This window comes from Wolffia australiana, chromosome 7, assembly GCF_029677425.1.
Source record: "Wolffia australiana isolate 7733 chromosome 7, ASM2967742v1".
Lineage (NCBI taxonomy): Eukaryota > Viridiplantae > Streptophyta > Magnoliopsida > Alismatales > Araceae > Wolffia > Wolffia australiana.
Window position 1 is genome coordinate 10,514,554 of NC_135841.1, and position 21,902 is coordinate 10,536,455.

The following is a 21,902-nucleotide window of genomic DNA, read 5'->3' on the forward strand; positions in this document are numbered from 1 at the left end:
AATTTACATGCCTTATCAAAAAGGTTCCTAGGTCTTTAACTTACATGCATATATTTTGAAGCATAAAATAAGTCTTGACGATTAAAATTAAAATATAAACATATATTTACTTTTTATATGTGTGTTCTTATAATGATTATTAGAAAATTTTAAGTTATAACGATGCTTTTTTGAGTAAATAAAAAATGTATTTTTTACGCAATGGGCTTTTGTTAAAATATTGGATGTGAAATCTGATGGATTCCATTATTCATCATGTGTTGAAGTGGCCAGAAACTTAAAATAAAAAAAGTACAAAATGTTTTTGGCATAGAATGACCTTTGACTCATTTTCAAGCAGATGTGCTAGAATTGTTTTACATAGTTCTTCTTATTCATCATTGAAATATCCCAAATAATGGAAAAGGTAGTATGAACAATAATATAATACATGTTATAACAATAAAATGGTTGGCACATGTGCCGTATTTGATTAAGGTGATGATCTTAGCGAGAGATAGTAAATTGAGACTAGAGTATGTCTTCTGTTGTAATTAATGTGGATCGATATAGAGAATTAATGCATTTTTATATAATAATATCTTTAATACTATGAAAACACATTCAAACATATATTTTTATTACTCATCCCCAGCATGGGTACAAATTAATAGTATTAACAAATGAGGGAACTTGTTCTGATATAGGATGGAGTTTCCAATTTATAGTGGAGATTTATTTTTATGGCGTAAATAAATTATCCACTTCACCTTGTATTTGAGCCTTTTTGGGAGAAGAATAGTGAATCTTGTAAAATTCAACAGCCTAGTTGACTGTTATTTTTTGGCATTCCCTTTATAGTAATGTTCTTTCTGCCATGAAAAAATGGTAAAAATGATTTCATCTCCTAAATACAACACTATGACAAAAACATATGGTAAAAGTTTTGGAAGAGGCTCATACAAAAAAAAATCATCACACCCTCCTTTTTCTAGGTATTTGTTCATCAAAATTGTGAAAAAACAAAATAAAAGAAATCAGACATTCAAAGAAAAATATGCTCAATAATGTAAACTATATAATATTTTTCATGATGAAGTATTTTACCCATTAGATAAAGATGTAAAATTATCCATAAAGTTGAGTTAAATATGTTGTTTAGGTTTTGGATTATGTAATTTTTTATATTTTTTACTTTAATTTAAAGCAAGGGTGGAGTTCACATGGAGCAAATATTGAATAAGCTATTTTTAGTTTTAATTTTTATTTTTGGCATTTAATTTTCTTATGAATTAAATCTTATTCAAAATAAGATGGTGGGAAAATATTTTATCCTAATTAAACTAATTATTCAGAATTCATATAATAATTTTAAGCATTTCAGCAGAAAAGGATAGACAATTACTAATTAGTTCTAATAAATAACTTCATGCCACTTTGGCTACCTGGGGTGATGGATGACAATTTTATTGGCTCTAGTGGGGATAGAAATGGAGGCCGCGGAACGGATTTGGAGGTGGTCTACATGATGGTGAAAACCTAGGTGATCGGTGATGATAACCTAGAAAAAAAGAGCAAGATTTGAGTCAAAAGAGATGAAGATCATCATAACCTCATCGTCACATGTCTGACAGACCTAAATGAGATTTTGAGTGGGAAAATCACTGTATAAGTCCAAATCACACATACTTAGGTACCAAAAACTTGGTCACAACAGTTCCATATTTTGTGGATACGGCCTAAATTTAAGTCTGTTTCTATTTTCCAGATGTGAACCAAAAAAGGGCGTAAATTTGAGTGGCAGATCATCTCATTTTGAGAATCCATTCCTGGGGCATCAAAGTAGAAGAGTTCAGGGGCGTTTGTTGGAACGATGTAATTCTTTTCTCTCATATGTATCAACTACTAACTATCGTTGGATTTTTCTGCTAGTAGCTAACCTTGTGAAAAAAAAATAATGGTCCATTGTTGTTTAATAATGCATTGGAGAAGAAGTTTTAGGATAATGGATCAATGATTTTGGTGTAAGAAGCCATCCAACTAGGTTTGTGTCATCTCCATCATTAATCTTCTTAAACATTGAATTTCATGCTTGATTATTTTGTGCATATACATGCTATTAGATATCAGAACACAGCTTAAACCAACACCAGATAACAATAAACAATATCAGATATCGATAATACTAGCTTTTTAAAATAGTATCATTATCAATTTTCCAATAAAAATATTTCATGACAAAAGGTGCATATCCTTTTAGCTATATAATTGTCATCCTTCCCATTCCTGTCCAGGATATCATTTTCATATCGGTATTAGGATGGGTAAAATCTCATTTTGGAGTAAAAATGATAATGTTCTGAGATATCCTACTCCCATTCTTTGGGAATAGTGGCTCATTTTTTATTATATTCTCTACTATAGCATTCTCTACAATACCTTAAAATTATATTAACGATTCAATATGATGAATTTTTCCAAATTAGACCATGTTCCTTCAAAATTATTTACCTACATCTTATTATGCCCTATCAAGTTGATCTAACTCCTAGTTTCATTTTTTGGAACTGATCACACCTGAATTCCATATTCTAATTGATCACTCAACTATTCTCTTCTTCTTAAATGAAATCCCCATTCTATTATCATTCCCAATGAAAATCTACATCATTTATTTTGAAACTCTATATTTTCCTATATTATCCTTATCAGATTTTTTAAAAATTTAGGTTGAATCAAGGATTGAAATTATACTCTATATCCTTATCTAATATCATTTTTTCTTATAACATATTTCTCTTATTTCCTTTAATTCTTTTTTAATGTCCTGATTTCACTCTCATTCTATTTTATAAATTCATTATATGTTTATGTTAGTTGAAAGTCCAGAGCCCATATTCTATTAAAACCAAAGAGTTAATTATCTCGCAGTAACTATTGTCATTTTGTATGGCACTTCCTTTTCCCTCAAACATTTTTCTAATTCATCAAAATTTACGCAATTCTAAAATGTCAAGCCCTGAATTCCCCTGTGGATTAGCCTAGGCTCATTTTTCACCATTGTAAATTTATTACCAGACTTAGCTTGTATAAATTATCTTGATTGACATTATTTAAGAAATATGAGTAATTATCTCTCAACCAATATGATGTACATATAGTCCATAACAGGCATCAACTCAAGATCTCAAAGTGCCTCCAAATAGGTCATGGGTAGATGCGGAAGGAGAGATGGAGATAAATTTAGTAATGCTATTCAAAAACTTTTGGCTTTTTTGATGAGAAATTAGCAACTCAATATTTAAAGATCAAGGTGGAAGAATACCTGGTAATTGGAAAGACATATTAGTAACTGATGAATATTAACAATGCCTAAAGGAATCATTTGATGAATCTTAAAAATTGATAAGGCCTTTTTCTCATTAATCAAAATTAAGCCAAAATAGTTTTGATCTGGTCATCTCTTTGCCAAATAATACCCCAATATGGACTATGGGCTTTCTCACACAAGGCAAAGCGCTGGACTCAAGTTCATACCTGAAGTTTTATGTACAACTCAGGTAGTCCCCTATGCAACCCACTTAGCAGTAAGTTTATTGCCCATTTATTGGTACACAACCCACTATGCATTGTTACTTACTTTTTTCTTCACTCTCGTCTGTTTATACTTAAATTTTACTTAATATTCTAAGCCAAAATGTTAATCAAATAATCATTTAAGACCATACCATAATTCATACATGTTCTTAATTGCACTTCTTAAATAAATTTCTTTGTTGATTATCTAAAATTTATGAACTTTTACTGCCATATGTTTATGAACCATTCACATGAATATGAATAAATCTTAGCATGTATTCATCGTACCAATTAAATGCAGTATCTGATGCTAAACAAGATGTTGTTGTATCATAATATTTATGTTACCAGCAGGATGCACCATGTGGTTATTTTTTATTGGGCTGGAGACTATTATGTGTCTAGCCCGCATGACGGTGCAGAGAAAAATTTTGTACGTTGTGATAAATTTAGACAATAGTGGTGTGTGGCAGTCAACAGGCTGAGGGGTACGATGTATTTGTCAACAGAAGAGAAATAAGCAGTAGGCAGTGGATATGGAGATCAGTAGTGGGCTAACATATTGGTTTATATATTTGTCAATGATTAAGTGGATTAAGTGAGGATTCAGAACTAACATGGAGCACCTTCAAACCTTAAGAGATGAACGCTGTCAATCTGAAATTTATAGTGTTTAAGAGGAGAGAAAATTAGATAGAAGATGAAGAGATTAACAACACAAAGAAAAAGGATCAAGAGTGATGGAAGTAAAAACTGCTAAATATCCACATAATCTAAAGAAGGAATTTTAAATAAACCATACTAAATCAGTTCTCATATTTTTAAAATATATATTTATAATTGAACTCATGTTATTAATATTTCAATGATATTAGAGCTGAATAATCCTTATTATTTATTAGGTTTGAATGTGCCTTTAGGTGTTGAAAAATCCAATTTGATGTGTGAAATTATACAATTTTTTAGTCATTTTGGGATTATTATGTTAATCTTTGACTGATTACAATGTGAAAGCACATTTCATGCATTAGTTGCTTCATTGTGTTAAATTACGCACAATTTTATTTATGAATTTTGTATGATTTACAGAACTTATATTTTATATCATGGAATCATGTTTATTTTGATAAAATGGTTTATATAGATGGGGGAATTCTTCTATGGATTTCTATATTTTATGGGAGAATGAAAATAAAAAAGAGAGAAAGACAAAATATTGTTGTCGATAATAGACTATGGTGGCTAGCCTAGCAGGCACTCGAGCTAGCCGCCAGCCAATGAGCGAATTAATGCTCACATCGACGGCAATCGCCGAGCACAAGTACATGCAAGCAAGCTGAGCACGACCAATGGTGACACAATGTCCACAGACCATAAACCCCTTGAAAAGAGCCTGATATCAAGGTGGAGTCGGCGCCCATGGGGGGAGGGTTATTTTCAATTCAAAACCAATGAGCCTGATATAGCGATCATACGTTTTCATTTTTCCCATATGGGGTTAAAATGATTTTTCTTTGTTAGTTTCAGCACGTGCTAGGTAGCAAAGATCAATATAAGAATCAAGACCCAAAGGTCGGGATCTTAAGGAGATCAGATAGAAAAAATAATCGGCTTTGAGCCAACCTAACCCAAAATTGTATCTTTATGAGCCATTACTTTAGGTAATGGTAAAGCCATAGCTATCCGATCTTATCATGTAAGATTGGATGGTCTGATTTAAATGTATGACTTAGTTGTATTTTATTTCCTTTTGCATGTGGGTGATTCAGGGCGGTCATTAACTGGGATCACTAGGCGACATGCATAATGAATCGTGATAGGGCAGAACTGATGTGGAAAAAGGGTGCACAATTATTGAAGGATCCATGGCTGCAATTTAAGTACAGCCATTGCCCATCACGAAAGATAGGAGCAGAGTCATCCATTTCTAGCCTGAATGGTCTGTTGGGTCATGTACCTTGATTCAACCATAGAAAATATGGTTGGTTTCCACGATGTGAAAGCGTGTTATCAATTCTCAATAGATCTATAAAATCAATACATCACATGTACCTTACGGCAAACTTGTTTCACCCTTGACCTGGTCTCTTTAAGATCATTCTGAAGCCGTTCATGTGCCGTACCTCTAGAAGTATCCATGCGATCACGTTGCACTTGGATATCTACTTCTTCTTCAGCTCTCATTGAAAAGCTTCAAGATCTTCTCACCATGAAGACACTCTCCTTGGTTGAGTAGAGAAGAGAGCAAAGTGGAGAACGGGTGGGCTCTCAATTATGGTGGGCTTGGGTGCTTGAAATGAGTGCCTCTTCCCTATTTATATTTTACTTGAGTCCCAAAAACCTATTAAAGTAAAATATATTCACAAATGCCCCTATGATCCTATGTGTGTAACCCATATATCATTCTAGTTAATAACTTTAATTGTCTAATAATAATTATTGACTAGCACTATTAGTTCACTATATCAGCATATAAACTAATTAAGTAAAGGATTAATTTAACCTAATCCATAGGTTGATTTTCCAGACCGTGGAGTGCCAATCTACACCTCATGCTCTTAAAGATACAGAGTAGTATTTGAACTCTCTTATGGAACCTTTACCATAATCAGTTACCGTTTATGTTTAATCCATCATCCGCACGAGACTCTTGAACGACTTAGGGTATGGTTGATTTTCAAACCCTAATTCTTCATTTGATTAGTACTGATGCGTAGAGGGAATCATTGGAGAACAACTTCTCCAATATCCTAGAAACTCTGGCCAAGGATTTGCTGCATCGTCTTCTTTGAATCAATCTCCTCGTATACCGAGGGTGAATGATCCAAACTTGACAACTCAATCAGCTTTGTAAACTTCTTCCTACGTCCGAGCTATGACTTGTTTATCCCATGATTAGAGGCTTGTAAGTGGTAGTCAAAATGTAGTTGTTCATCCATGAGATGTCCTTTGTGTCTCAAGTCAATGGATTACTTATACAACTGTGACATGAATCAACCTGATTGACGTTTAGGTATAATACTATTCAGAGATTGATACAGATCAATTTAGTGAATTCTTTCTCCAAAAATACCCACTATCTATACTTAGTGTTGCCACATTAATAGCCACAAGATCAACTATACTCATCATATAAGTAGGATCAGTAGGTGCTATTTTATCTAGATAATTTGATGCCCATCTCTACTATCTATCGAATACGAACATTTAGAATACATGAGACTAGTGATCATTGTATTATGATCTCTTCATAATTAATTATGTCATCGCACGTATTCATGGATTTCTTTATAAACATCACACTGGAATAATAATGAACATAATATTTTATTCAATGACCTTAAATAAAGATGAACATAATATTTTATCTATCATAATCATCTTCCCTTGTTCGGACTGTGATTTTTGAAAGAGGGGATTGCCAAACGGGATCTAGTGGCGCTCAATAAACATCTGGATATGTCTCACACCATCAACCAACATTATTTTTTATGAATTGTCCTTAATTTGTGAAAAAAGGCAATGTTTCATTTTCTTCTTTATCTATCTCTCCAACTCAATAGGAAAGGTGGATCCAATCTGAGGGATGAAATGTTCAATCATATTGAGCACTTGATCGATTGAATCCAAACCTCACTCGGATCAGATTATTGTCAGGGACTTGATCCAATCCATTGGGTCAGACTTGATCGAAGCACATTTCATGCATCAATTTGAACCGCCTGGTTTGGATCATCTAATTAATTAAAAAAAGTAAACATGTATGATAATTGATTTGAGAGATAGAGAGAGAACAAACAAGCCAGAGAGAGAGCACATGAGAGAGAGAACAAGAGAGAGAACAAACTAGAGAGAGAACCAGAGAGCTGGATAGAACTAGATAATGAGAGATGGAGAGAAAGAGAGAGAGAGAGAGAGAGAGAGAGAGAGAGAGAGAGAAAACTAGAGAGAGAACCAGAGAGCTGGATAGAACTAGAGAATGAGAGAGAGAGAAAGAGAGAAAACTAGAGAGAGAACCAGAGAGCTGGATAGAACTAGAGAATGAGAGAGAGAGAGAGAAAACTAGAGAGAGAACCAGAGAGCTGGAAAGAGCGAGAGAGTGAGAGAGAGAGAGAAAAAGAGAGAGAGAAAGAGAGAGAGAGAGAGAAAGAGAGAATGAGAGAGAGAGAGAGAAAACTAGAGAGAGAACCAGAGAGCTGGATAGAACTAGAGAATGAGAGAGAGAGAGAGAGAAAACTAGAGAGAGAACCAGAGAGCTGGATAGAACTAGAGAATGAGAGAGAGAGAGAGAGAAAACTATAGAGAGAACCAGAGAGCTGGATAGAACTAGAGAATGAGAGAGAGAGAGAGAGAAAACTAGAGAGAGAACCAGAGAGCTGGATAGAACTAGAGAATGAGAGAGAGAGAGAGAGAGATAGATCAAAAGGGATCGAAAATCAAAATAGAAAGATTCAATCTGTCTGGATCGAATTTGCTCCTATTCGATCGAACCGTTCGATCAAAATTTAATTGATCCCGCTCGATTTGAACCCGGATCCCTAAAAGTCAAAGATAACTTCAAAAAATAAAAAAATCCATGACGAATTATACTATCAAATAATGTAAGTATCAAGCCACCCAAATAGATTCTAATTGTCCCTAAAATTTTCTGAACCACTGCAGAACCCAAACTTCCAACGGTCCCTCCGGCAATCAGAGTACGACAAGCTTCTTCTTCCATGTTCAATCGAGCTTCTCTGCTATAATCTTCAAATGGGTGTAAAATTTCTTGCAAGATTCCTCTCAAATCTTCCAACTTTAGCTTCTTCGATCGCCATACCATTCTCATATCTCCTTCCTGTCCGTCTTTCACTGTATTTTCAGCACCTGTCGTCGATGTCGGGGGAAACACACGTCCCAGCGATGACCATTGTTCATCTGATTGCTGCTTTGTGATATCTCTCTTTCTCCAGCGAACAATCGGATCCTTCACCATCTTCACCAGTGATATTTGTCCTCTTAGCCGCCGCCTCCCACTAGTTTCATAGAGATTGAAGTCGGTACTGCTGCCCTAGCCTATCATCAGCGAAATCCAGAAGAGAAGGTCGTCGAAATGGAAGGCACGTTATTTGGTGTCATCCCTTGATCGGTTTATGCCCTCTAGCAGACTATTATTTTCAGAAACTCGGGTCATTTAGAATACGATGGATTTGAAGATTTTGTTGTCGTTGCCTCTGGCGCCGAAATTACTCATGGGTTCTCTTAAAGCAGAATTTAGAACTTACGTGAGGAAAAAGAGGAGTAGAAGAGGATTGATTACTAACGGAGACAGCCTGCAGGAAAAGGTCCTCAAAAAGGTGATTTCAATTCACTTCTGTTCGAACATGATTTTTTTTTGGTTACCCATCTGCTTCTTTTTCAATTTTCGATGTGGTTGTATGATACATTTGGCTTAACAATGTCTTGTATTCAGCCCATCAAACAACCGGATGTACTGCCTGACATTGAGGAATTCGCATACAAGAGAAAGGATATGACTGTCTCGAGTAAGAGTTTTAACCTTCAGGCGCCATCGATTATGGAATGCCAACTGAATTTTGCTTTTTTAAGATATTGTCATAATGTTTCTGCTTTTCATTTTTTGTTTTTTCAATCATTAATTATTCTTCTCTTGAGTTGTTGATAACCATCATAGGGTTTCGTAACCATCGTTTCTTCTGATTGTCTTGGAATTACATCAATGTGATCGATAAATTAATGCAGCTGATTCGCGCCTGTATTTCTGAACACACGTCCATTAAACTCCTGATAGAGTTATAAAAAGATGGTCTCTACCCATGAAATTTGTTGGCGCTATTATATTCCGTCATTTAATATCTCTGGCTTCTGTTCTAATTTTTTATGACTTTTGCGAAAGAAATTTCAGGTGAAGAACAAAATTTAATGCCTCTATCACCGCTCGAGAAACACGTTGTTTCACCTGAAACAAATGGTAATTGCTTTCTTCATCCGATATTTAGTAAACAATTTATACATGATTGATATCCTTCTTGATTTGTTTTTTTTGCGCTCAAATTACTTAGGCATTTATATAATAGATGCATTGTTATTTTAGCATATTCTGAATGGAGGTTTAAACATTAAACCTTACAGTGGACTCGCCTTTTAGCTGGAAAGAAGTTCTTGAAGGGATTCGGCATATGAGATCTTCAGGAGATGCCCCAGTAGACTCGATGGGGTGCGAGAAAGCTGGCATTTATCTACCACCAAAGGTAAAATGAAGTCATCTCTTTTATTGAGTTTCTCTGGAATTTTGGCCCGTGAGAATCTGAGATTTTTCTCTATTAAACTGTTGTTTGTGTAGGTCTAATGATATTTTGGATGTTTAAAATATTCTCTTAAAAAGCCATTTGGTGTGAACTTGAAAGAATGAAAGACTTGTTTGGTGCCTTTTATTAACCTTTTTCAAGGAACTAATACATAAATACCTTATAATTTCTAGGAAAAGAGGTTTGCTGTTCTTGTATCTTCTCTTCTTTCCAGTCAGACCAAGGATGAAGTTACGCATGGCAAGTATAGTTTCTTCTCAGTTTTTCTGCTGCTTCTCCCTTAAAAATATAGAAATACTGAGTTGCAAATTGATTTTTATCATTTTTTCTGCGGCTGCAAACAACTCCCCCACTCCCCTGCTGGGCTACCTACCCCATTAAGACTTAATCTTTATTTCATAGCATTCATTTTTTTAACGGTCACAAAACACTTACTCAAACTGAATGGCGCAGGAGCTGTCCAGAGGCTTGCTAATGCTGGATTACTTGACCCCACGGCCATTGTAGAGAACAATGAGGAAACTATCTCAAGCATAATTTACCCGGTAATCTTCAGAATTCCTGGTATTGTGAAAACATGATTAGTATATGAGGGATTTAAATTTATCTATTTCTTTCTTTCTTTCCATCTTAAAACCTTTTCTATCCATTTGATGTTTCATAGAAGTTTTTGTCTGTCACTCTCTTCTTGTTCTCGTTTAGGTTGGTTTTTACACCAGAAAAGCTCAGTACCTCAAGAAGGTTTCTCAAATATGCCTTGAAAAGTACGACGGTGACATCCCCAGTTCTTTGGAGGGCCTACTCTCTCTTCCTGGGATAGGCCCCAAGATGGCACATCTGGTAACACCCCAAATATTCATTAACCCCTAGACTCATGATCCCCAGACATTTGGCTGACCTCTCTCTCTCTACCTCTCTCTCTCTGTCTCTCTCTCTGTCTCTCTCTCTCTCTCTCTCTCTCTCCTTCTTGCTTTCTCTTTTTGGCCTCTCTCTTTTTCCTTCGTGCTCTCTCTTTTTTGCCTCTCTCACTCCCCTAATTGCTCTCTTTTTGCCTCTCTCTCTATCTCTCTCTCTCTACCTTACAGGTCATGAACGTTGGCTGGAATGACGTTAATGGCATTTGTGTTGACACTCACGTGCATCGGATATGCAACCGACTAGGGTGGGTCTCAAAGCCTGGTACTAAGAGGGTTAGTGAACAAATCATTTCAATAAGGTTCCTACCAATGCTGCATTAAAACTTTGAATGATTTTACAAAATGGTAGAAAACATCGACTCCAGAGGAAACGAGAATTTCACTGCAGACGTGGCTACCCAAGGATGAATGGGTTGCAATCAACCCGTTGCTGGTACTGCCACACTCTTGTCGCACAACTCCGTGTCATGTGTCATTATGTTTTTTATCATTCGTTCTTTCTGTTACTTTTCGTTTTTCTCTTTAACTTCTGTCTCATTTGTTCCTTGTTTTTTCTATTTTTTCTTAAGGTTGGGTTTGGGCAGACAATCTGCACACCACTGAGGCCCCGTTGTGCTGAGTGTGGAGTGCAAAATCTCTGCCCATCCGCCTTCAAGGAGACGGCAACGGCAACAGCAACGGCGACGGCAAAGTTGAAGAATTCAATTTCAAGCCCAAAGAAAAGGTCCTGATCTGTTATGCCATTACTTTTGTGGCTTCTCATTCCTAGCCGTGGGGCTTATTCTCTGTAAATTTTGCTTATCAGACTATACCATCATATTGAATGATGAACATATACGATAGAAATGAGACCCCAGAGAAGCATTTTTTGATAAAAAATAAAGATTGGTTTGAGTGATCTCTCTTTCTCTCTTCGTGTAACACTACAATCATCTGTAGGACTCAGCTTCTTCGATGATGTGACAAGAAGACAATGATGAGATATCATCATCCTTGCCATTTTTCTGTGCCAGCAGGATGATGACAATGACAAGGATGACTGATTTGTATGCATATGTAGATGACAAGTACAATCATGATGTGGTAGATGGACTATGATTTCAGCTCTCGGTCAAGAAGAACTGTAATGAGTAGAGAAGAAGATAAAAAAGATTCAATATTTCTATTCAACATAAGAGGGACCGATACAAAATTATCATTAGACCTGATTAGATGCAGCCCAATAAGTGTATAATGGTCATGCATCGCCTAGTCTGGCCTCAAACTGCGAAACTCAGGTGCAACACAATACATCCGTAACAAGGAGTATAATCTATATAAATTAATTTTCCCTTAGTGTGACTATATAGCTCTGCTAGAGACCTTGATGCAAGTCCCTATTGTGAAGGGAAACTATTGAAGTACCAAATGAAAAATAAGTGGATAGATTGAGAAATGGAGCAATAAAAGTCAAGAGGAGTTGCTGTACAGGCTGTGCTGGTATACTTCTATGGAGCATTGCCATCAGCATATGGCGCAGGACAATGTTATTTGTGGAAAGATGATGAAGATCATAATCAACTTCTGAACATTACACACCCATGTTTTTTTCAGTTTTTCAACAATATCATGTTTTAAATAGTTTGATTCTTACATTACACCAATGATGGATGTAACTTTCTTTTCTTATTCTCCATGGGGGAGAAGAAAATTTATGTATGACATTTTAATCAACTAATAATTACATGATAAAAAATTAATGCCGATTGACCATTACTTAATAATATGATACTTCATAAAGCCAGTAGGCAATATAATTGGTTCTGAGTTTAGATTCTAGTGACTTGGATAGTGACTAATAATTCCTTCTGACACCCAAAATAAACTTAATGATCTAACACTAATGTAGTAGAAACAAGGATTTATGTGAGGTGTTAAACATGATGTGCATTAAAAAGGATAATGATGAGTAAAGTTCTCAAACACATGTGAGTTATTTATGGACAACATCGTTTCTCCCTCCCTCTCATATCACTCCCACCCATGCTGACTCTGTCCCCTTCTCTTCCTCTCTCATATCCTCTCCCACTCATTCTGTCTCTCTCCCTCTCTTCCTCTTGTATATTCTTCGCCACTCATTCCCTTCCTCCCTCTATCTCTCTATCTCGCTGTATGTCTTTTGTTAAGTCTCCCTCACATCCCATTTCCATTTCTCCGTCGTATCTCTCTCTGCACTCATACTCTCTCCCTTTCTCTCTCTGCCACTCATCCCGCATCCCTTTCTCTCTCATATTGTCTTCACTTCTCTTTTGTGTCTCATCTCCCACTTTTCCCTCTCTCTCTCTCTGTCTCTATCTCTCTCTCTCTCTCTCTCATTTTCAATGTCCTTCACCCTTTCCCTCTCTCTCTTTCTCTCTCTCTCTCTCTCTCTCATTTTCATTGTCCTTCCCCCTTTCCCTCTCTCTCTCTCTCTCTCTCTCTCATTTTCATTGTCCTTCACCCTTTCCCTCTCTCTCTCTCTCTCTCTCTCTCTCTCTCTCTCTTTCTCTCCTCTCTCTCTCTTTCAGATCTATTATGTCCAACTTTGTTCTCCATCGTCATCTAAGTGGATGGATGACTGATTACTTATGATGGAAGTGACACTTGGTACCCTTGGATGACGGATGATGATTTAGATGACGGAAGTGTGAATAAAGTTTTCAAAAATGTAATAATTTTGTTTTAACACATGCATACTATATTAGAATTACTATATTTAGATATAAAATTTTGTATTGTACAATTAATATTATTATGATAATGACAATGTCAATGAAGGAAAGGATGGTGGCCGCCAGAGATTGGCACGTCAAGTTATAAATGCGGGCTGTCCATGACAGGGACAAGAGTAAAAAAAACCATTAGATGATGAATGTGTTGGGTATTTTGGCCTTGATTTGGATGAAATTGAAGGGATTTCTATAAGGAAAGGTTCTGAACAGAATTATAACAACATTAAAAACAGTGCTAATCAAATCACCTGGGCACGAATCAGATGCACGATTGCTTGGATCCTAGAGTGAGATATGTTAAGCTTATCAAAGTGTAGCCTCTATACCTATCCATGCAATCCCTGGCACATCGAATCTTCTCTATCCTAGCGAGCCCCATCATCGCTCTACCAATTGCATCGGGAATGGAGAGGAGGCAAAAGGAGGAGAAGATAGGTAGGGACTTGAACAATTCTGGCAAGGGATAACGTCATTCAAGGCCTTCCCCTATTTATACTAAGTGAGAATTTTCATTAAAACCCTTAGACCTTAGGTATACTTTTGACATTAAAATACCATTTGCATGTGACCCTCTATGCTCATGTATTAGTCTATTTTATAACTTTGGTGGTCGAACAACCTTCATTGACCTTCCAAACTAATAAACTATATTATAGTATATGTTAAATTAATGAAAAATCAATTTAACAGAATCAACAAATTGAGTCTCTAGCCCATGGAATGCCAAGTTACACCATGTGTTCTAAAAGATACAAAAGAGTGTATTGACTCACTCGTAGAACCTCCTTCATTGGTTACCTTATACATATGGTCCCTCATCCGCTTGATGCTCCTAGGATGATTAGAGTATGTTCAACTATCAAACCCTAATTGGTCATCCAAGTTAGTTCTGATGAGTTAGTACATAAATCATTAGACAGCCCTTCTCAGATAGTCTATTGCCCTTAGACATGTATTTCATCTTCCTTGAGCTGTCCCCTCTTATACCTAGGGTAGATGATCCCATCTTAACTACTCAATCATCTTCATTAACTTTTAAAACAGTATAAATAATTTTGAACAAAAACATAATTAAAAAATAGTCTTCACTCTACTCACCCTGACTTATAAATGTTTGGCAGACATATATCAGGTCCTGTTGTCCATGTTATGGGGCCTTTAAGAAATATAATAAATACTCCAACCTACTCTATATATAGCTCCTTATACCTTAGTTACACATTTATAAATTATTTAAAATGTATTTCTCTTTATATGTCTAATAAAGGTAAAGATGGATATCTTAAGACTTGGACTTGTTGGATCTCAATATGGGCTTACACATAATGTGCTGTATATCATGGTTATTTTTACAAATATTAATCACATTTAATGTGGTTTTATAAGGATGGGATTAAGGCATCATTGATATTGCTATGGTTGCACATATGTGTAGAATAGTGTTCGCCCGTCCCGATACCGGTACCGGGTGAAGGTATCGGGACGGATGCTGTATCGGATACCGAAAAGGTAATTTTCGGTATCCGTTCATTTTGATTTCCAGATATCGGATATCGGTTGCTACAGTGCTGATATCCGATACCGATATCTGTCTCGATGTCGAGATACGTCTCCGTCTCAGGGTGAAGGATGACGATATCGGCTATCGGGTGTGGATATTGGTTTTCGATATCCCACACCGATATATTTTATAAAAATATATTTCATTCATTTTCAGAGAGCGATTAGGCGAATCAACTTGCGGTAGAGGGTATTTAGAGCTTTTAATATGTTTATTGGCTCTGTAATATATACAAGTCGAACTTTTTTTTTTCTTCCATATGGGATAATAGCAGGATTCTGAGATTAACAAACTCTGAATACTTTATCCCATATGGAAGATAAAAGAAATTTAGGCCTGTATTTATTAGACAAAGTATTAATATCATAAATATATATTATATATAAGCCGATTATAATATAAAGAAAATCTATCGATTTAATATTAATTCATTTAATATATATACCTTATATAATATATACAGCGCACGATTTTATATATCTTCCATATGGGATAACAGGATTTGAATTTAAATGTAAATTGCGAATCCTGTTATCCTATATGGAAGAAAATAAAAATATTACACTGTATATATTAATCGAGGTTGATAACTTATCAAAACATAAGTCCTTAGATTTAAATAAACCAATGAATGTGGTAGATAGCTTAATCTTTTTCAGTCGATACCCGTACCGATATCCGGATATCGGTTCCGATATCCGGATATCGAAAACCGATATCCGGCATCCGGTGTCCGTCACGTCCCTCTACCTACAGTATCCGGTACCGATATCCGTCTACCCCTCAGAGACGGATATCGTCCGATGTCCGATATCTGATATCTGGCCCCGTCCCATTTTTTCCCGCATAACGGTACCGGAAGACAGACGGATATCGGTTGGGCAAACCCTAGTGTAGAAACAGTGTCAGTTACATAACTGATATGGGTGGTTTTGTAAACTGATATGCCCATGATGCATTAATGGGTGAGACCCTTCATTGGTCCACTCCAAGCCATCCAAGAGATGGACACACGTTATTTTCTATCAGGACGTCCCCATGTCGTTGACAAGAGAGCGCGAAGCCCCATCTAGAAAACGAGCAATTATTATTCATCATTTCGTTGACATCTTATATCTTTGCCCATGAAACATCTCAGGAAACTCCATCAATGGCCGTCGAATTCTTCCAGGCCAACCAAGGCCTCCACAGAAATCCCTCCGGCAAGGAATACCTGAAAGTAGCCGGCTTCAAACTCCAGCAGCCACTGCACCATAGGCGGCTTCTTGTTCACCCCAGGCTTCTTCCTGATAGAACTCAGCTTGTGGCGATTCCTCCTCTCAGCCGGCGAGCTCTCAGAAGCTACACTCGATCTGCTCAACCTCGACGGCCCTCGAGTCGTACGCGAGACCTGGCTGCATGAAAGCTTAGTCTTCTCTGGCCTGCGACTTCCCAAAGGCGACCGGGAAGCCCGCAAGCTGACGGTGATCCTGCTTGCAATCCGCCGTGAATTATCCTCGCTGCTTTCGCGGACTCTGATCTGCACGGGCTTGAACGAGCTCCGCCGTTGGATCCTCATCACGCTAGCTCTAGGAGAGATACCCAGATAGTTTCCTTGGAACTCCGAGTAGGATCGCTGGTTGAGCGGCCAGAACAGCGGTTCATCCCCGGGAGGGCCTGCAGGAGATAGCTGAAATATGGAGAACGGAGAGGCTGGAGAACTGCCGCCGCTACTGCCACTCCCCAATAAGCTGGAATACCTGGTCTTGATTTTCCGTCGAATGCGGTAAGATGGACTGGGGAAGTCTGGGCCTAATCCTTCGTCTCCTTCTCTTGCCCATTCATCGCCCTCCTCGTCGAGGTCGACAAGCGAGGCTGAGGTGCTGCTTCTTCGAAAGGTTATGTCTTTCATGGCGTCGTGAACGTGAAGCTGGGAGTCGAAGGAATAGTCCATCTTTGAGGGATTCAATGAGTGCAAGTATTCTTCTTTCTCTGAGATTAGACAAGGGTTTGAAGCGTCTCCGGGGCATAGCCAGGTGAATTCATGCTCGTCGGTTAGTCCTTGCTCGGTGCAGAATAAGTGGTTGAAATCTGACTGAGCATAGTTGTTATTGAAATCTAATAGGACGTTGCATCCTGTTAGAGGATAATCAGGTGAAAGCATCTTTTCTGGAAAGCGAGGATCTTTCCTTGGGCTGTAAGTGCCTATACTGTAAAACCTGCGCGCAAGTTTGAGCACTTTTCAATCAGTATGAGAGGCAGGTTAACTCGTCGATAAAGTTGGGAGTATAGACGTAACTAATGAAACAATGAAGTGTTGGGGTAAAAGCGACTTGGTTTGCTTCTAGTTTTGGGCTCAATGAGAGGTTAACTTTTCAGGAGTCGATGAACGCGAGCTGTTAATCGTTGTTCACTCATTATTATTTTTTTGCATACGGAGGATGTCAAAATAATGGTACAAGAAATTAAATTTGAACTTCTAAAAAGATAGTTTATTTAATGTTTGAACTTTAGTGTCTCTCGTGAGGTACTTCGTTCTGAATTGGATTGATGTACATACAGCTTACACGTTCCATTTTCTCTAAGCGAAAACCAACAGAGGAACAAAATTATTACATGCGCAGATAATCGCGATATGTCTGAAATAATAGTGTAAAAGTAATAAAAAGTATTGTAATCATGATAAGTTTTTTAACAATCAAGGAATACATATCTCAGAAATCTTCGGAATGTTACTGAAGACAAATAAAGAAATTTCGGCGTATCAAGATTCAGTTTTTTGAGGGTCGATGTTAGAATTCTATTTCCCTACGTGTCGTTTTCGCGGACCCATCCCGCAGAGACGTAGCCAATGTCTTTGATTAAGCCTTGCGAAACGTGAGTTGTGTCTTAGAAATAACATAACCCAGAAATACTTTTCTAAATCGTAAAGTTGGCTCAAGGGGTTGGCGTTAAACTATTTGTTGTAACAATTCTCAGAATCATTCATCATAATAGACACAACAATGGACAAAGAAGAAAGATGATCACCCTATCGAAAGATTCTATAATCACTGAAAGCGTATGGAGTAAATCAAACAGGTGACCTTGTTTCGTTTTCCACCCACTGGTAAAATTATACGCTTCTACGCAAACAGATTTCGAACAGAAACTTCTACAGAAAACTTACTTCTGCGATTGATGACACGAGATGAAAATTTCCGCATTCCTCACGCGGACAAAGGGTGTGCAATTACATGAAAATCTTGTCAGGAAATTACAAAACCGACATAAATCTAGATGGAGTGCTTCAGAGTGCAAACCCCAGAGTTTTCTTTGATCCATGACATAGAGGTGAGAGTTCAAGGGAACATCATCTTGGTTTTGGAAAACTATAGCAGTACTAACGCGCAAAATTTCCCCTCAACATTATTAACATGGATTCCACAGAACTGGATGGAAAGGCCAAGCCAAAAAATCAAACGTTGTGCTGATTCAGGAGAAACATGTGCATCGTTCAACCTAAAGTGACGCGAAAAAGATAATTAAAGCCACAAAGTAACTATTAGCGGAAGACATACCACGGGATATGGCAGCATGGAGGTCACTCCAACGCCTGTCTTCCTCCAAAGAGGGAGAGGGAAGGAGGAGCGACATCTGTGCGTTCCCCCATTATTTATTAGCTCGAACGAAGCCGGGACAAACAGACATCTGGTGTAATCGTGCAAGCCAGCGAATAATATCCTGTAGATCTAGAATTAGCGGTCATTTATTTTAATGCCCCACGTTAAGTTATTTTATTTAAAGTGAAATCTAACACCGTTAGCCTTTCGATCTGGCTGGACTCTCCGATTTTCTCTCTCTAATGTTCGATCCTTAACTCACTCTCCCTTAAATAAGTTCTAGCGCTTTAGCTCAAGAACAGAACAGAGATTTTCTTGGACCGTTGGGAGACATCCTGTCGCTCCCTCTTAAAAACTTTCTTACCTCCCAATCGACAGACATCCCGGCAAACTAAATTTAGACGCTGTTCTGATTCCTAGGCGGGGGAGCTCTCCTTCTCCGTTAATATCGGCCATCTGTGTGAAAGGCATCATGAACGGGAACGGGAACTCCTCGGGGTTCTTTCTACCACAGACATTCCATGCGATGTAGGGACATCGTTAATCTGCCATTGGTTCAGATTTCCTGAGAGTGAAAAATTCTTTGAGAATGTGATTTTGATCATTTACATCAGATTGATGTTTTCGTTGGTGATGCTGAATCACCAACTTATTTTATTTTAGGGAATTTGAGACGAAGAAAAAGACAATATTGAGAAGAGGAAGAAGAAGCCGAAGCAGCGCAATGTGAAAGAGTTTGTTCCGCTCAAGAACAAGATGAGATGAGAGGACAAGGAAGAAGAGAGGAGAGAGAGAAAGATGTCGAGTTAGGATTGTGGTTTACCCATAAACTTTGGTGAATGACATTGGTTTGTTTCTATAGTTGTCACACGGTCAAATCCCGAGCTAGGTCTCTTGCTCTAATCTGATGTGTGCCGGCCTCAATGCTCGGAGCAAAACACTGAGCAGCCTTGATCTCTTGCAGCGGAAGTCTTGGTAATTGCTTAAGGTCGCATAGAAGGGGTTAGCGGAGATGGTGGGGACGCAGCCCCGTCAGGGAGTAGAGTCATTGCATTTATATCATGAAAGGTTACATCGTAGTTGGGACAATTACATGGGGGAAGACGAGGGTTGATACAAACGAACAAAACGAGGTGCATCGCACCATGGTAGTGTCGCCTCTCCGCCTCAAGGCCGCCGCTCCGTGTGCGCGTGCCTGCTCCGCCCCTACCCATGTGCCCGCGGGCGTGGCGATCACACACGCCACCCTGCCTTGATGATCACACATGCCACCAGCACTCGCACCAACACCATCGCGCGCAGTTTGCGCGGCGCCGCCGCATTCGGTGCCTCGAGCTCGACGTTGTGCACCCAACACTACTCGCGGGAGCGCTACGCGCCCTCTATGCCACCTCGGCACTCTCAGTGCGCCACATGCCTTAGTCTCTTGGCGGGATGTCTCCCTACCCGCGCCCCACACACTCAATGTGCGCGCTGCCAAGCGCAGCTGCTATGTGGCACCCCGCACAACTCCGCACGCTGCACCTGCGGCACGACGCCCAGCTTGCGCAGCACTTCCCGCTCCCGCGCGGTGCGGCGTTTGGCTTGGCAGCGCGCGCATTGTGTGTGCGGGGCGCGGGGTAGGGAGACATCCCGCCAGGAAACTAAGGCATGTGGCGCACTGAGAGCACCGAGGCGGCATAGAGGGCGCGTAGCGCTCCCGCGGGTAGTGCGGGGCGTGCAGCACCCAGCTTGAGGCGTCAAATGCGGCGGTGTCGCGCAGATTGCGCGCGAAGGTGGCAGCGTGGGTGCTGATGGCGTGTGTGATCGTCAAGGCAGGGGTGGTGTGTGTGATCGCCACGCCCCCGGGCACATGGGTAGTGGCAAAGCGGGCGCGCACGCACATAGCGGCAGCCTTGAGGCGGAGAGGCGACAATACCTTGGCGCAATGCGCCTCGTCTCGTTTATTTGTATCACCCCTCGTCTTCCCCCATGTAATTGTCCCAACTACGATGTAACCTTTCATGATATAAATGAAATGACACTATTCCCTGACGGGGCTGCATCCCCACCATCTCCGCTAACCCCGTCTATGCGATCTTAAGCAATTACCGAGACTTCTGTTGCAAGAGATCAAGGCTGCTCATTGTTTTGCTCCGAGCACTGAGGCTGGCACACGTCAGATTCGAGCAAGAGACCTAGCTCGGGATTTGACCCTTGTGGCAATAATGTATTGTTATAAAATATAAAGATGTTCTGTTATAAACGTAGGCATTATAACAAATCATAATGACTATGATCAAACAAATAGTGACCGTTGGATCTTGTCTACGTTTATTCCTATCTATATTTAATTCTAACTATGTTTACTCATATAACTAAGTTTAATCCTATACTTAATCCTAAAAGCTATACTCATAACCAGTACAAGGGGTACATTGGTCGTATTTTACTAGCTACTCTTTATTAAAGTCCCTACTAGTCCACGTTAGCTCCTCGTTGTCTTTTGGTGAGTTGCTGACTCCTCTTTGCAATGTGTATTTTCCTATACACCTCACTTTACATGAGTGAGATACAAATAGTGAGAAGTGTAGATTGATTATTGATAACATGCAAATAAAAGCTAATAAAGTGCAAATTTCATCATATTTTTTTGGGCTTTTAATGCTTAAAGACATTAATTTTTAATGCATATTATCATGATTTTAGGTTAAAAGAATAATTTTCTTAAATTTCAAGTTAAACAACACTTTGGACAAATCATTAGGTCAATTTATACATTTTAAACATTTTTAAAATGATGTTAAAAGAAAATTAATGTTTTAATTGACCTATTTTAAAAAAATAAAAATAAATTAACAATAAAATTTATTTTAGAAGTTAATAAAACATTTTTTCCACATTAATGAACATTTTTTATGATTTGTTTCAATAATTTCTAGATTAAAAGTAAACTTTTTATCAAAACTAGCCTTTATTGGGCCAGTCTAGGCATTAATCAGGCGCTAAATGTGCAGAAAATGCACCAAGAAGCACGGGGGCCAATCAGAACAGCCGTAGATGTCTTCAGTGCGCGACACGCACGTACACAACATTGTGTGTGTCGCTCACCACACGCAGTGTCACGTGAGCCAATCAGAGCAGCCCTTGGCATCTTTGGTGTGCGACACACAAATACATAGTGTCGTACATGTCCCGCACTACACAGTCCCGCGCGGACTAATCCCGTGTGACTTAACTCGCTGTGT

General features: G+C 38.5%; 2 protein-coding genes across 7 annotated transcripts; one reads left to right on the forward strand and one right to left on the reverse strand.

Annotated features, from left to right (window-relative positions):
* Positions 1-8,168: 8,168 nt before the first annotated feature.
* Positions 8,169-11,683, forward strand: LOC144706070 (endonuclease III homolog 1, chloroplastic-like). Of its 5 annotated transcripts, XM_078578949.1 has the most exons (12): positions 8,169-8,316; positions 8,422-8,657; positions 8,809-8,894; positions 9,011-9,083; positions 9,455-9,529; positions 9,691-9,809; positions 10,040-10,106; positions 10,320-10,411; positions 10,569-10,706; positions 10,952-11,056; positions 11,133-11,216; positions 11,353-11,683. In XM_078578949.1, exons 2-12 carry the CDS (start codon positions 8,651-8,653, stop codon positions 11,512-11,514), a joined length of 1,008 nt encoding a protein of 335 aa, XP_078435075.1. In that variant the 5' UTR covers positions 8,169-8,316; positions 8,422-8,650; the 3' UTR covers positions 11,515-11,683. The 5 variants fall into 5 exon arrangements, with proteins under 5 accessions (XP_078435075.1, XP_078435074.1, XP_078435071.1 ...); XM_078578948.1 differs by having other exon boundaries at positions 8,422-8,894; positions 9,464-9,529; XM_078578945.1 differs by having other exon boundaries at positions 8,186-8,328; positions 8,422-8,894.
* A 4,151-nt stretch (positions 11,684-15,834) lies between these two features.
* On the reverse strand, positions 15,835-18,738 carry LOC144705696 (uncharacterized). 2 transcript variants are annotated; one of them, XM_078578468.1, is made up of 2 exons: positions 18,634-18,738; positions 15,835-17,292 (listed from the first exon to the last, which is right to left on the reverse strand). In XM_078578468.1, the coding sequence occupies exon 2, from the start codon at positions 17,235-17,237 to the stop codon at positions 16,242-16,244; it is 996 nt and encodes a 331-aa protein (XP_078434594.1). In that variant the 5' UTR covers positions 17,238-17,292; positions 18,634-18,738; the 3' UTR covers positions 15,835-16,241. The 2 variants fall into 2 exon arrangements, with proteins under 2 accessions (XP_078434594.1, XP_078434592.1); XM_078578466.1 differs by lacking the exon at positions 18,634-18,738 and adding an exon at positions 18,243-18,507.
* Positions 18,739-21,902: the final 3,164 nt, after the last annotated feature.

Excerpts from the sequence above, each read along its gene's own strand:
- LOC144705696 (XM_078578466.1), bottom strand. The coding sequence starts at position 18,397 with ATGGATCAAAGAAAACTCTGGGGTTTGCACTCTGAAGCACTCCATCTA. Across the intron at positions 17,293-18,242 it reads TCGTGTCATCAATCGCAGAA|GTTTTACAGTATAGGCACTT; the intron begins GTAAGTTTTCTG and ends ACTTGCGCGCAG.
- LOC144706070 (XM_078578945.1), top strand. The coding sequence starts at position 8,742 with ATGGATTTGAAGATTTTGTTGTCGTTGCCTCTGGCGCCGAAATTACTC. Across the intron at positions 9,530-9,690 it reads TGTTTCACCTGAAACAAATG|TGGACTCGCCTTTTAGCTGG; the intron begins GTAATTGCTTTC and ends TAAACCTTACAG. Across the intron at positions 11,217-11,352 it reads TTGCAATCAACCCGTTGCTG|GTTGGGTTTGGGCAGACAAT; the intron begins GTACTGCCACAC and ends TTTTTTCTTAAG.